We start from the raw sequence: 12853 nt of genomic DNA, 5'->3' as shown, positions 1-12853 counted from the left end.
TAAAAGTCTTAAACCCAAATCAAACGCAGCGTCGTATCTGAGCATTTATGGATGCTCATTATCATAGTGCGTTGAAATTGAATTCAAATTCATTTGTTTAACCACTATTTTGTCCAGAATTAGAATTCGGATTATGACACTTACGGAGTGAATTCCAAGGAAAGGAGATTTCAAACCTTTGGAGATAAGAGAAATCCATTTCAACTGACCTGTAATTGCGTTACAGTCTTTGCATGCTTAACCTCCTCATACAACCTTGGCAAATTCTAAATCCAAAATTTTCAAAAAGAAATCTATTTTATCCACAATGAAAGCGGCTGCTCCCTATTACACTCATGTTGCTCTGTGTCCTCTGTGTGCTACCCTCCGGGCATATCGTAAAACTGTCATAGGTTTGGCCTAATGTCACACGAACATTTTGTTTATTATTTTCATCTTGACACTCGCAACCGGCATTTCACAATTATTTGTCCATCGTGCCTACGATGGATGCAGGAGAGAATTATTTGATATCAAAGGCGAAACTGTCGCAATCTACAGATCCGTTTGCTGCAAAAGCTTGGATTTTAACAGCGAAAACTCTGTATCCCAATAACTTCGGAGTGCAGGTATTTTCTGGCTTAAAAGACAACTTAGCCGGAATATCCTCTCAACTTACGTTTTTTTTTTCTTGTTACCTAGTTCGAAGCGTATCTGATCGAAAAGTCGGCAAACAATTACGAAGAAGCAGCGAAATGTCTCAGCTACATGTAAGTATAGTCGATGACAGGCCTAGTGTGTACGTTATTGATGTTGTTACAATTTGCAGAGTGATGACATTCCAAAACCAACCACCCGAATTGTGGACAGAGGTGACTCAATTAACTTCTGCATTGCGAATACTCGAAGGTGGCACCACGCCGGAACAGGAGTTTTATGTAAAAATGTTCCAGCACATTTCGTACGAAGTGCAGCACAAAATCCTTTTGCTAACAGTCAATCATTCCGACAATAATTTGGATCATTGCAAGTTAATGCTGTTGTTGCTGAAACGGTTTCCGCAGACTATACAAACACACTCGGTAAGTGGAAAGATGGGAAGACGTGAAGTTGTTTGTGTCACTAATAAATTTGTTCTGATTTTTTTTGCAGCCTCGTCTCCTCGATACTATCATGCTGGGCATCACCAACAATCACAGTCAATTCCGTGAAATTCTGATAGTGGAAGCCCTGCCACTGATAAATGCAAACCCGCCGGAACTGCCAAGTAGTTTGGTTAATCGAATAATGGCCATATGCTTCGAGTACTACATCAGTCAAATGTTCAAAGATACACCCGATGCAACGTCCATCAACGACTATTGGACGAAAATCTTTGAGGCAATGGAACTGTGTGGACGGATTCTGAAGTGGGAACCATTCTTGCCGTACAATCGAAATGTGAGCAAGGACATCTACTGGCAACGGCTAATTCTTATCGTATCATCGACGCCGCCCAGACCATCGGAGAATAAACAAATCTTATTTTGCGCGACCATATTGTTTGTCATGGCGTTGCAGGAGTACATGAAAAGTGTGAAGACGAAGGTGGATGATTTTGAGTTGGAATATGCGCTTGTCGAAGGATTTAAAGGTCAGTCACAACAACTTAATATTCTAATTCCATCTGAGTAACACATTCATCCAGTAGACAACGATTCCAAGCGACGCAAAGCGGATGCACTGCACGAACCTCCCAAAATAACTGTTGTTTATCCGTGCAACAAAGAAACGCCCATCTGCTTCGTTACAGCTTCGCAATGCTGGCAATTAATGCATTCGAACGAGGTGCTGCAAGTAGATTTCGGCCAATTGCTGATGAATCTACCCATGCAGGTGAAGTCTTGGCTGAACCGATTTTTAGTCGATCTGGCTGTGTATTTGGGACGCGGCGATGAAGCGCTCAACATATTGAAAGACACCAAGCTATCGAATTTGGAGAAAAATTTACGTAATTTGAGTCTGACCGTATCTCAGCCAACGTTTAATGTAAGTCGATTTTATGGATTTTATTGATGGCAATCCGAACCGTGCATCGTTTTCCCGTTTTTATAGATCCAAGCGTTTGATTTTCTGATGAAAATTTTGGGCGATATGCCGAAATACAGTGGACAGTGGGTGAAAAATTTGTCAGTCAATTGCCCGGGTCGGCATTTGGTGGTGTTGCCGATGAGTCGTCGGGCCATCATTCAGTATTGTACGAAAATATTGGTGACTGCAATGAAGGTGAGTCGCTTCTGATCTTCGAATTACTAACTTTTGCCCAGCCTACCCACTTGTGACGTCACCTAAATATTCGTTTTGTTTTCTCCTTAAAATTACAGCAAAAAGTTATGACCGATCCTACATGTACCGATTCATTACTCGGTAATTTACTGGTTTTACTGCAATTAGATTGGCCGGAGGAACAGCAACTGGCCGAATACATATTCAACATCATCCAAACGAAGGGCCATTTCATTTATCTACAGTTCACCAATTACATCATTTGCGTCGACATGATCGAAGAGTTCATGAGCATGTGGTATTCACATGGCGGCGAAGTGCATTTGGAATTTTCGCCGACGCAGGCCAGTTTGCCATCGAAACGCATCGGAACGAGAGGCGCCGACAAAGGTGTTAAGGACGATTTCAAACAGATAATCAAACAGCAAATACTGAAGTGTAACGATGACATTGAATCGCTGATTCAGCATTTTATTACGCAGGAACATATGCGACTTGTGCAGAATATTTTTGAAAAATAAAAAGTTCAATTTGAATATTGAAGGAAAGACTGACTTTACGCTGGAAAAATCGGTTAGTGGAACGTCATGCCATTCGGAATTTGATCTCTGCGTCGTTGTATCATGGTATCATTATCGTTACAAACAGATGACTGGGGGAAGAAGAACGAATTTTTGTCGGCCTACCACTGATTGTGTTGGCGATGCAGATCTATTTCCTGATCCTAGCAAAATTTTCTTGACGTTGCACTCAAGACAATTGAAACCAGGTATCGTAGATCTTATATTTCTTGTCGTTGTAATTCAACAAAAGTCGTCCAGGTCAACACAGTTTCAAATTTCAACTGCTCAGATCAAAAAGATTTCGGTATTCGCACTGCCCTAAACAACGAAATCTTTCAAAATTAGTACTGCGCTCATTAGGTTAAGCCCAACGTCTCGCTAATAGCCTTTTACAATCGATAACAAAGCTCTGGAACACCGGCTACTTCGAAGCATGCATATCAATGACAACATCCTTTAAGGGCGTAACTTCGGTATCTCTGGAATAATCAACCAATTTTGGTAAACTTGGGCTAAAAATCAAAAATAATTCTATCTTTCAGGGAAGAAAGTTTATTTCAAAAACAGTTGAGTAGTTCCAGAGATACCGGAGTTACGCCCTTTAGTGATGTTGCCCTTGATTTGCTCTATGAGTATGAGCGACCATTTCACGCGTAATACTGATATCTCGCTTCAATGTAGGCATAAATTCATCATATTTGAGTTGGATTATAGCAACGCACTTCAAGCATGAGTGGGACTCCAAATATTCTAGGTATTAGCGTTAATTCAAACGATTCATTCAGTGTGTAAATCGTTGCATAAATTAAATTTTCTTAAAAAATGGCCTTAGCCGAGCTACAACTTTTAATTTTGCATGCAGCCGATCACTGACACCTTCAAAAGGTGATTCACCTAATAATTATATCATCTTAGGCCGATTAATAGAAGCACTCGACTCTCCACTCTGAAACCGACCACGTATGTGGTAGCTTTAAGATGCACCAATACTTAGCTAAAATTATAGCCTACATTTGTGTGTCTCGCGTTTCTCAGAGATTTTCTCTTAAAAAGCTAACACATTCGTGGTCGGAATTGCGGTCGTACATTTTTCAAAAAGGATTCTGATGCAGGGCCGGATTAGCATTTACAGCGCCCTGGGCAACGAGCCTTGCAGCGCCGCATGAAAAATTTATTAAAGAAATTGTTTCCTACATTGTCAACCAAATCAAATAAAATGTTTTCAACATTTCCTCAAGAATATTATTTTCTAAGTAATGTGTAGTTAGAAACGGCGAGCGAGGCGAGGTGGCAAGCTTATGATAACATATAACCATATATGAATGAGAGATATATGATATAACCAGAGTTTTCGTGATTAATTCGCAAAACTTTCCCACAAACAAAAATCAAGTAAAGTTATAAGAAGGTTTCGCTCGTATTTTTCGGGATTTTAAGTTTGAAGTTTGTAGAATGAATCCGAAACAATTTTTTCTTGAAATTCTTCTTGAAGAACAAATCAAATCAAACAAATTTATTTAGCAAATAGCTATTTTCAAATACAAAGTTCCATAATCACAGACATTGAAAAATGAACACTACATTTCAAATTTACATCACAATTCTATAGTTTCATTCAGGTGTTCTTTCAATTTACACTCGAATGTCCTCTCATTATTTTCACTTTTCACTTCCCTTGGAAGATCGTTAGAACATGAACGCGTTGTGAGGAAAAACCAAGAAAAAAACGTGAATTTTTGACACAATATTTGTGATACTGTTACAGTTTCATTATATTGCGAGATTTACTCTACTTGGTAAGGCAGTGCGTTGGGTAAGGTCATGATTCGGAAAAAACGACTTGCGTTGAAGCAATTTCAAAGGACTCGGGATCCCAAAAGTATTGAAGTTTAGGGCACTCTAGAATGATCCTTTGTCTTCACTCTGAAAGTGTTAGATCTTAGGTAATTGGCCTTGGATTTCGACAAAAAAAATCGCAAATATATGCCATGAACAATTTTCAATGGGCGGAAACGGATTTGTTCTGCAGCTTTTCCAGCTGCTTTGTTTGTTCCAAACTCCCGTTGTCCGGCGATCATGAGCAGGTTTCAGCTCATGACGAATTTACAAAATTTTCGAAAATTCCTCATGAGCTAAAAGCTTACCATCATCCGACTATCACCGGCGGCTGACGAAAATGAAGCAATGGAATTGTTATTGAAAATTATTTATAGTGTCTTCAGCCAGAAGCCTCAAAGTTCAACTTTTCTAAAGCAGGACCATCATAAAAACGCTTTAAATAACCAAATACGAACAGCCTTGGGTTAGTCGATGTGCGTGTATTATTCAAAAATATCAAGTTAGATATATGCATTTCTTGTAGCTCACATTTACCCCAAGAATGTAATGTACAGACGCAAGCGAAGCGAGCGCGAATTTTTTTTAATCGACGTTGATTTGTGCATGACTTATGTTGAACGTGAAATGATTACATTGTCGAGAAAATTTAATTTCTAGGCGCCCCTATTTTCCCAGCGCCCTGGGCCGGGCCCACTTTGCCCATGGGTTAAACCGACTCTGTTCTGATGGAATATCGTATTTTCTAAGATGGACAAAGGATCACAGCATCCATATCAGGTTCACATCAACGACCTTCTTATACTCAACAAGTATACTTCCGATTGAGAAACTGGCAGCTGTTGAACGGATCACCTACGTCCACAAAGTCGTCAATTCGCTTACCAAAAAAAACTTCGACATTTGGTTTAACCATGAGATCCATTCACACCGCACTCGTCAAGCTAACCAGTTACACTGCTCCGACAAACATCCAGCCTTGAAGCATAATAAATTTCGTTGTGACCTCCGGCATTTAATGTACATTAAGACTTTTAAAGCTAGGCTCAAGACTGCGGTCATGAAAGACAGTGCTCACAAGTTCAATGTGATATCGCCTTACGTTTTTCTTAACTGATTTGAGTTGACTGGTTTACCGTTGTGATGATTTCTCTCTGTGATATCTTTATAAGGTAAGCGAGGGTATAGCTGACCGTGCTGGTGTACCTGACCAGCTACATTATTTATCAGTTTTGGAAAATAATTACAAATGAAAATACACAATTTAACGTTATAATTAATCTTTAGAGCCTAAAGATTAATTTTTTCATGAAAATAATGCGATTATTATGTTTACTTATTTGATAAAACCATAAAATGAAACCAGTGAACCATCTCAGTACAAAGTTGCACATTTCTTAAGAAAATCGTAAGATCGGTGTGGTCTAATTTATGGTTTTTATTGACAAAAGAATTATTAATGGACAAAGTTTTGGTGTTTTTAGGTAGTAAATAGTTCGACAATTAATATTATTAACATAAATAGCGTCTAAAAGTTAATATTTGATTAATTACATGGTGGTCAAAACATTGCATCAAAAATATGCCATGTTTGTGTAGTTGACCGCACCAAATTCCGTACATTTTTCTTCATGTGACAAATTCACCTTCCCTGTGCATTGTTGTGTACAAAATGATGTGATTAAAATTCGTTATTATTTTGTGTTTTTATGAGTTTTTATCATTGAAATTGGTTAATATCAGTGAATTAAGAGTGAAAATGTGTCGAATAATGCGAAATTATTGCGAAAAATGTGAAAAATGTCTTAATTTTGTAGCGGTCAACTACTGCAACAATACTGGTCAGGTATAAAAACATCCGTTTTTTAGTGGTCAGCTACTGCATCGAAAACAGTGCTTCAGTAATATCAGTTTTTTACAATAAAAATTAATTAATTGTCAATATTTCTGATATTCTACGGAATGGGAACAGATCAAATTAAATTCTGACGAAGGAAAAACTTAGCTTCATCGAAATCATCCTGAGATACTGATGACCAAAGTTGAAAAATTGCTTAGCCGGTCAGCTACTACCTCGCTTACCTTAGTTTTATGGTCGTTTTGAAGTTTAACTTTATTTGCCTTTTTTGACGAATCTCTCTTAGAGAATTTTACCTGTTGAATCAAGATTATTTGTTTTTTTACTTTTACTTTTGATTGTACTTTTTGCATGAATTTTGGGTCGTATCCCACGCACGCTTGTATAAGGGATGATATTAAACGGATTTATTCAAAAAAAGGTAGATTTACCTCAATCGTAGCAGAAATGGATTTTATAGAGCCAAAAAACCTTTTTTGGCGGCAATAGCTCAGGCACACTGACTATGGCGTTTTCGGCTGGGCAACATTATTCATCTGATCTGGTACCAATTACCTACAATAATCAGCAAAAAAGATACTAAGATATCATCAAAAGTAAACTAAAATCCAGTATTTAAAAACGCCCAAATGTATGCTTTTCAGCAAAGCAGCGGTGTCTCTTAAAGGTGGTCGGAGTGAAATTGGGATTGTGGTTTTACTTTTTTTAAATATGATTTTTGTGTGGTATCGTCATTAATACGCACAAATGTAGGCTATAATTTCAGCATAACATTCATCGGATTTATAAGAGGTGTGGGTGCTTCACTGAAGTAGTTACATTTGTGCGTTTTCCATTGAATTTTTGATGATCGTTTTACAAAAATCGTTGGAAAATGTTAAACGAACACAAATGCCGGTGAAAAATTAATTGAAAAACGCACAAATGTAGGCAACGATTTCAGCGGAGCATTAATTTATGCATTTATTTTGTGATTGCTTTTAATGAATCATTCCCGCTTCTGAAGGTCATGTTCCCGTTCAAAACATTTATTGTAATTCAGGTACAGAGACTACCCTCGGTACTCCTTCAATTCTGTCAGCCGCAGAACGAAAGACCCTATTCGCTAATATTTAAAACAATAATGTTTTCTCATAAAAAATTATTTTTCTTTATTTCTTATTTCTTTCACCAAATAAGAACATATATATTAAGGCAGTTAGCAGTTCAAGTCACATCTTAACAATAAATTTTTTCTGCCAATATTTTGAAGGCACACACTGGGCACACATATCCTACGAAACGAAAATTAAAATTTTAAATGAACAGTAGAAAGTTTTTTGAAGGTTGGAGTATTGACCAAGGTCTAGGTGCAGCCACAAGTGGCATATATCTTCTGCCTTCTAATTTCATTATTCTCAACTATTGCCACGTTTTACACATAAGCGACATAAGCAAAGGGCAGGGCTGTCCATAAACGACGTCTGCTGTTTTTTCAGATTTCCAGTCTCCCGCATCTTCTACTTAGTCGTTCCTGCTTTAACATGGCGTGTGCCATGCCATCGTCCCCATTCAAAGTGGACGTGGTTTATGGACAGCCTCTGAATACATCTGTCGCTTATAAAACGTTGTTAATGGCTGTCAATTGATCAGCAACATGATTTTCAAGACACTGGGTTGTTCATTGCCCTAATTACACACTTAGTTCGAGTAGTCCACGGTTCATGGTATAGTTTGTGACACCGAAACAAATATAAATTAATTAACAAACCAATCACCCATTAAAACCGACCTAACGTTTTCGATTCAAGTCAAAAAAAGCTCGAAGAACAAATTCAATTTTCGACTGAAAATCGTCCTCGAGCTAAACATTCATGGTGTTCTGCTTGGTATCCTCATCCATATCCATGAAAATCTTATCATCCGTAAAGAATCGCCGAAATGTGAACTCATAAAAGCCGTGCAGCGGCTTCTCCGGATCGTTACTGAAATCAAACGAATTCGACGACGAATTGTGCAGTTGATCCGGATCGATTGTATCGAAATTGGATGTGTCCAGCGGATGCGCAATTTTCGGGATATACGGCGCTTTCTGTTGCCGCAGATCCAGCGAGAAATCGATTTCGTTGAAAAATGGATGAGCTTTTACTTCGCCGGAACCATTCTTGCCGAGTCTACGGTCTGGTGATGTGCACAAACGTAGTATTAGGTCGGTCGCATTTTCGGATAGATTGGCGGCTGCGGGTATGTGTAACGTTTTACGATAATTGATCACTTTCAGTTGTGTTTCGGCGGCAGTGTTAGCCAGGAACGGAGTCTTGCCAACAAGCATTTCGTACAAAATTACACCGACGCTCCACCAATCACACAGTTGAGTGTAACCACTGCGTTCTAGCACTTCCGGTGCTATGAAATTGGGTGTACCGACTAAAGAATGAGCGAGGTAGCGTTGGCGTTCTCGCTGTCGACGCCGTTCTAGCACAGTTGGTTTATTGTTTCCATCTTCCGTTTCCCACGGTTCCATGGAATGTTGTCGTGCGTGACCTAGAAATAAAAGTCGAAGTCGAAAGGTACCAATCAATTGCTTTGCCTAGAAACGTTCAATGCAGACCTGTCTTCTGATAGTATTTGGAGTCATGAGTCCATCTGAAGCCCGTACAAAGTCCAAAATCCGTTAGTTTTATGTGCCCGTCAGCATCGATCAATACGTTGTCGGGCTTAATGTCACTGGAAAATTACAGAAAACATTCACAGTTGGATCGGCGGCAATTTATGTCAGCAATTTGATCAGTTCTTACCGGTGAATGAATCCCATTTTGTGAACACTTTCAATGGCACAAGTCAGTTCGGCTATGTAAAATCTGGCAAATGGTTCGTCGAATATTTCCATTTTGATAAGAAGGTTCATGAGATCGCCGCCTGGAATAAAGGGATTGGTTTCATGAATGTGTCAAGATAGCAACAAGGACTTAAACGTCATCCCCTCTGATTCAATAGTCCACATTCTATGTAGAATTGGGGTCAGACGCCTCAAGGAGTCCCAACGCGACGTTTCACTCACCGGGTATGTAATCCATGACGAAATACAAATTGTCATTGTCCTGGAACGAATAGTACAATTTCACTACCCATTCATTGTCCGCTTCGGCTAAAATATCACGCTCAGCTTTTATGTGCGCCATTTGGTTTCGCTTCAGCACATCCGATTTTCTCAACGTCTTCATTGCATACAAATGATTCGTTGCATCGATTTTCCTCACCAAAGTTACTGAGAATCAGGAGAAAAACTTAATTTCAGTCATCGATATGGACATGGGGAAATGGCACTCACCTTCTCCAAACGCACCGACTCCGATATGCTCGACTTTCATGAACATCGACTTGTCCATTTTGGCACGCTTCAGTCGAATATAGTTGCTTTCCTTTTGGTTGAGCATTTTACGCAACTGAACCTGTGCCTCCTCGGACAAATTGATCTTCGACATTTCGCGTTCCAATTGTTTCCTGCGGAACATTCGTTGCTTATACGATTTCAGTACATTCTCCACATGCTGTTCCATGTAAAATTTGAACGCTTGCGGTGAATACTGACGAATTCTGAGTGCTTTTCGTTCATCCTCCTTCTCTTTGGAAATTTGCTTTCGCTGAGGAATCGGCGACTGATGTTTGATGGTAGTTTCGGTTGTGTTTGTCGCAGTGGCAGTGGTGTTGCTTTCGTTCTTTGGCACATTTTGTGACTGTTTTGCCGGTTCGGGTTGGTCTTTCACATTCTGGACTTGGCTGGCGACAGAAGAAAAGCCGGGATTTGACGACGCTTTGACAGAGCCTGGACTATCGTTTCGAGTTGCAATGTTTTGTGGTTTGACGATTAAAGGTGAGCCAGTTCGCTGTATTTTGCTTTGAATTGATGACGCATATGAGGGTGGTGGTGGAGGAGGTGCTAAAGCAGTCTGCAGAACAGGCTTCTGCACTTGAATGGATTTGACTGATTGCATCACAATGTTCTGTTGTTGATTCTGTTGCCATCGTTGAACATCTGGTATGGGTGGTGGTCGTGCAGGAAGTTGATACGGCGACAAAGAGTGTTGTGAAATGGTGATGGGGCTGGGCGAACTGGTGGCCGAATAGATGCCAGAACTGGGACTTTTTCGATAATCTGAATGCGATTGACACGGACTCTGTCGACTTTGGATGTGAGCAGCGTAGCTGGGTGGTCGTGATGATGACAATGTTTGAATAGGATAAGGCGGAGGTGTCGTTTCGCTTTGATACAGGCTCAATGCTTGCATATGTGCTGTGAAATCGTGCACAGAGCTCGCACCATTTTGATAGACAATGACACGCTGATCGTTCAATACATCTGGAGAGGCACGTGGAATGGCTCTCGGAGGTAATGGGGGTGGAACTGTGTCACCATTCACTGGGCTGCTCTCAGCGATACGTTGATGAAGGTTGATGTCTAAATCACATTTTCGATTCTGTCTTGGAGGAAGAGATGGTGGCTGGACCTGTAACCGAGAATGTAAGTTGAGTACGACAGACAAAATTTTTTGTTCAGATGTCAGTTACACAACCTCGAGTCTGTTGCTATGGACCTGTTGTTGCATTTGCGAAATGAATGACGTTCCGCGTAATTTTATGTACAGTGACCAGGTCCATTGAATGGAACAATTTTTATTTCTGCGAAAAAAAGATAAGAAGCACTTAACGTCAGCCTCTTAATTTTAATTTAATTATCTGATTTCACTTTTGATGATAATCAACAACAACAACAACAAGACGAAAAAGAAGGAATTATTTATGAGAAAACCAACCAGAAAACCGCTTTTAAACATTTGCCTTTGCAGTCAAGTTAACAGCTCATTATACACAACCGAATTATAACTTTTCCAGCGCAAAAATAAAATTATAAAACGATCCGAAAACAAAAATGAAAGTAAATTCAGTAAAGTGCACTCTTTTTATCACCACTGACGTTTCATGCAACTTTCAATCTGACATCTCTGACATTTAAAAATGGCCCTTTTCGACAGTGACGTTTCACTTCAAAAATGTAGTAGCAGAGGCTCTATGAAATTTTCATGCATATTATTTAGTCCAGGCTCTTTTGTAAAGATGTAAATTTTGACCACTTGCAGTGTGATCACATTCTACAATTTTTATGCGCAAACTAAACATTGCCAACTTCGCAGGGCAATGGGATGCAAGAGGGATGTCAAAAAAATGGAGAAAACAGTTAAATAGAAAATGCTAATAGAAAACTGAATGAAACAGTTTTAGTAATCGAGAAATGTTTATATTTGAAGGAAAATAAAACATTGAATTTCTCGAAGGAAATTAAATAAAACTCCGCTTTTGTGAGGTTGGCTCACACAAAATCATCAGACTGAGCTTTACTGTCATCAGTTTCGCAAACCACAGCTAAGAGTTTTCTGTCTATAATTAATCTCCGTTGACCTCCGCGCCACCTTTTTTTTTTTCAGCACTTTAGCTTGAAGATTCCATTTTCTAAATTGAGAATATTGTTGCAATGACTGCAAAAAGAAACATTGAACGGACAATTTTTTTTCTCATTGCGAAGGATTCTTCTGAAAAACAGCAGACCGAAATCGACCCATTTTTCACTGGAATTTTTTATATGTGCCCAGTGAGGTATTCAACCCTAGAAACCAAAACCACTTTCAAAGAAATTCTTTGTCAGTCTGCTGTTTTTCAAAAGAAATCCCTTTGCAATGACTTTTCAGTTATATTTTAAGTCAACTGCACCTTATCTAAATAGGGAAGTAATTTGGTATTTTGTATACAGATGAATAAAAATAAAAAATATCCGAGAGCTTCAGCCTGATGTACTTTTACTCATCGTGATACGAGATATCAAATTATTTCCCGTGTGCAGTATGCTATATTTTACTTTACGAGCGAGGAAACGGTCCCATTATCTCCCTAGTAAAGTAATATATATTACACACTTGTCACGAATAAGTCGAGGCTTGCCGAGACTGATAGTGACAAGTGTGTACTCTATTTTATCACATAAGCGAAAACGAGACAACAACATAGAACTGAAGTGTAATGTTTGAATTAAACTTCTAGTGAAGTAATTTTGACATCCGAACACCTCGCGTATGTGATAAAAGAAGATTATGCTGGTTATTTAGATAAAATAACTGTAGAAATGTACTATTGCTAAAGCTTGGCTACGCTCTGTATAACGAACCACAAGTATTACCGCTTGTGTTCTTAGAGAAACCTCTCCTTGTAGTCTTAACAATCAAAGTATATACTCAAGCACTTGTTACTCTTGCTAAAATGAGTTTCCATGAGAGCGTCAAATGTTTCCTATGGTTTTGAAATCAATTTTTAGAAGGATTTA

The 12853-nt window shown here is 39.0% G+C and overlaps 2 protein-coding genes and 1 long non-coding RNA gene across 4 annotated transcripts in view; 2 read left to right on the top strand and 1 right to left on the bottom strand.

The window, feature by feature from the left end:
• The window catches only part of LOC119084123, a 142748-nt gene that overhangs the window by 125099 nt on the left and 4796 nt on the right, over positions 1–12853 (top strand). The window lies entirely within an intron of this gene.
• On the top strand, positions 379–2768 carry LOC119084115 (integrator complex subunit 10). Of its 2 annotated transcripts, none has more exons than XM_037193967.1 (7): positions 379–608; positions 682–749; positions 809–1061; positions 1132–1612; positions 1667–2007; positions 2074–2244; positions 2343–2768. In XM_037193967.1, exons 1-7 carry the CDS (start codon positions 486–488, stop codon positions 2763–2765), a joined length of 1860 nt encoding a protein of 619 aa, XP_037049862.1. In that variant the 5' UTR covers positions 379–485; the 3' UTR covers positions 2766–2768. The 2 variants fall into 2 exon arrangements, with proteins under 2 accessions (XP_037049862.1, XP_037049863.1); XM_037193968.1 differs by having other exon boundaries at positions 380–608; positions 1670–2007.
• On the bottom strand, positions 7633–11477 carry LOC119084114 (serine/threonine-protein kinase Warts-like). The gene is made up of 7 exons (XM_037193966.1): positions 11295–11477; positions 11055–11160; positions 9812–10988; positions 9542–9748; positions 9279–9399; positions 9092–9207; positions 7633–9024 (listed from the first exon to the last, which is right to left on the bottom strand). The coding sequence occupies exons 2-7, from the start codon at positions 11085–11087 to the stop codon at positions 8345–8347; spliced, it is 2334 nt and encodes a 777-aa protein (XP_037049861.1). The 5' UTR covers positions 11088–11160; positions 11295–11477; the 3' UTR covers positions 7633–8344.

Source organism: Bradysia coprophila, unplaced genomic scaffold (genome assembly GCF_014529535.1).
Source record: "Bradysia coprophila strain Holo2 unplaced genomic scaffold, BU_Bcop_v1 contig_732, whole genome shotgun sequence".
Taxonomy (NCBI): Eukaryota; Metazoa; Arthropoda; class Insecta; order Diptera; family Sciaridae; genus Bradysia; species Bradysia coprophila.
The sequence above is the reverse complement of the archived record's forward strand: the minus strand, read 5'-3'. Positions and strand labels throughout refer to the sequence as shown.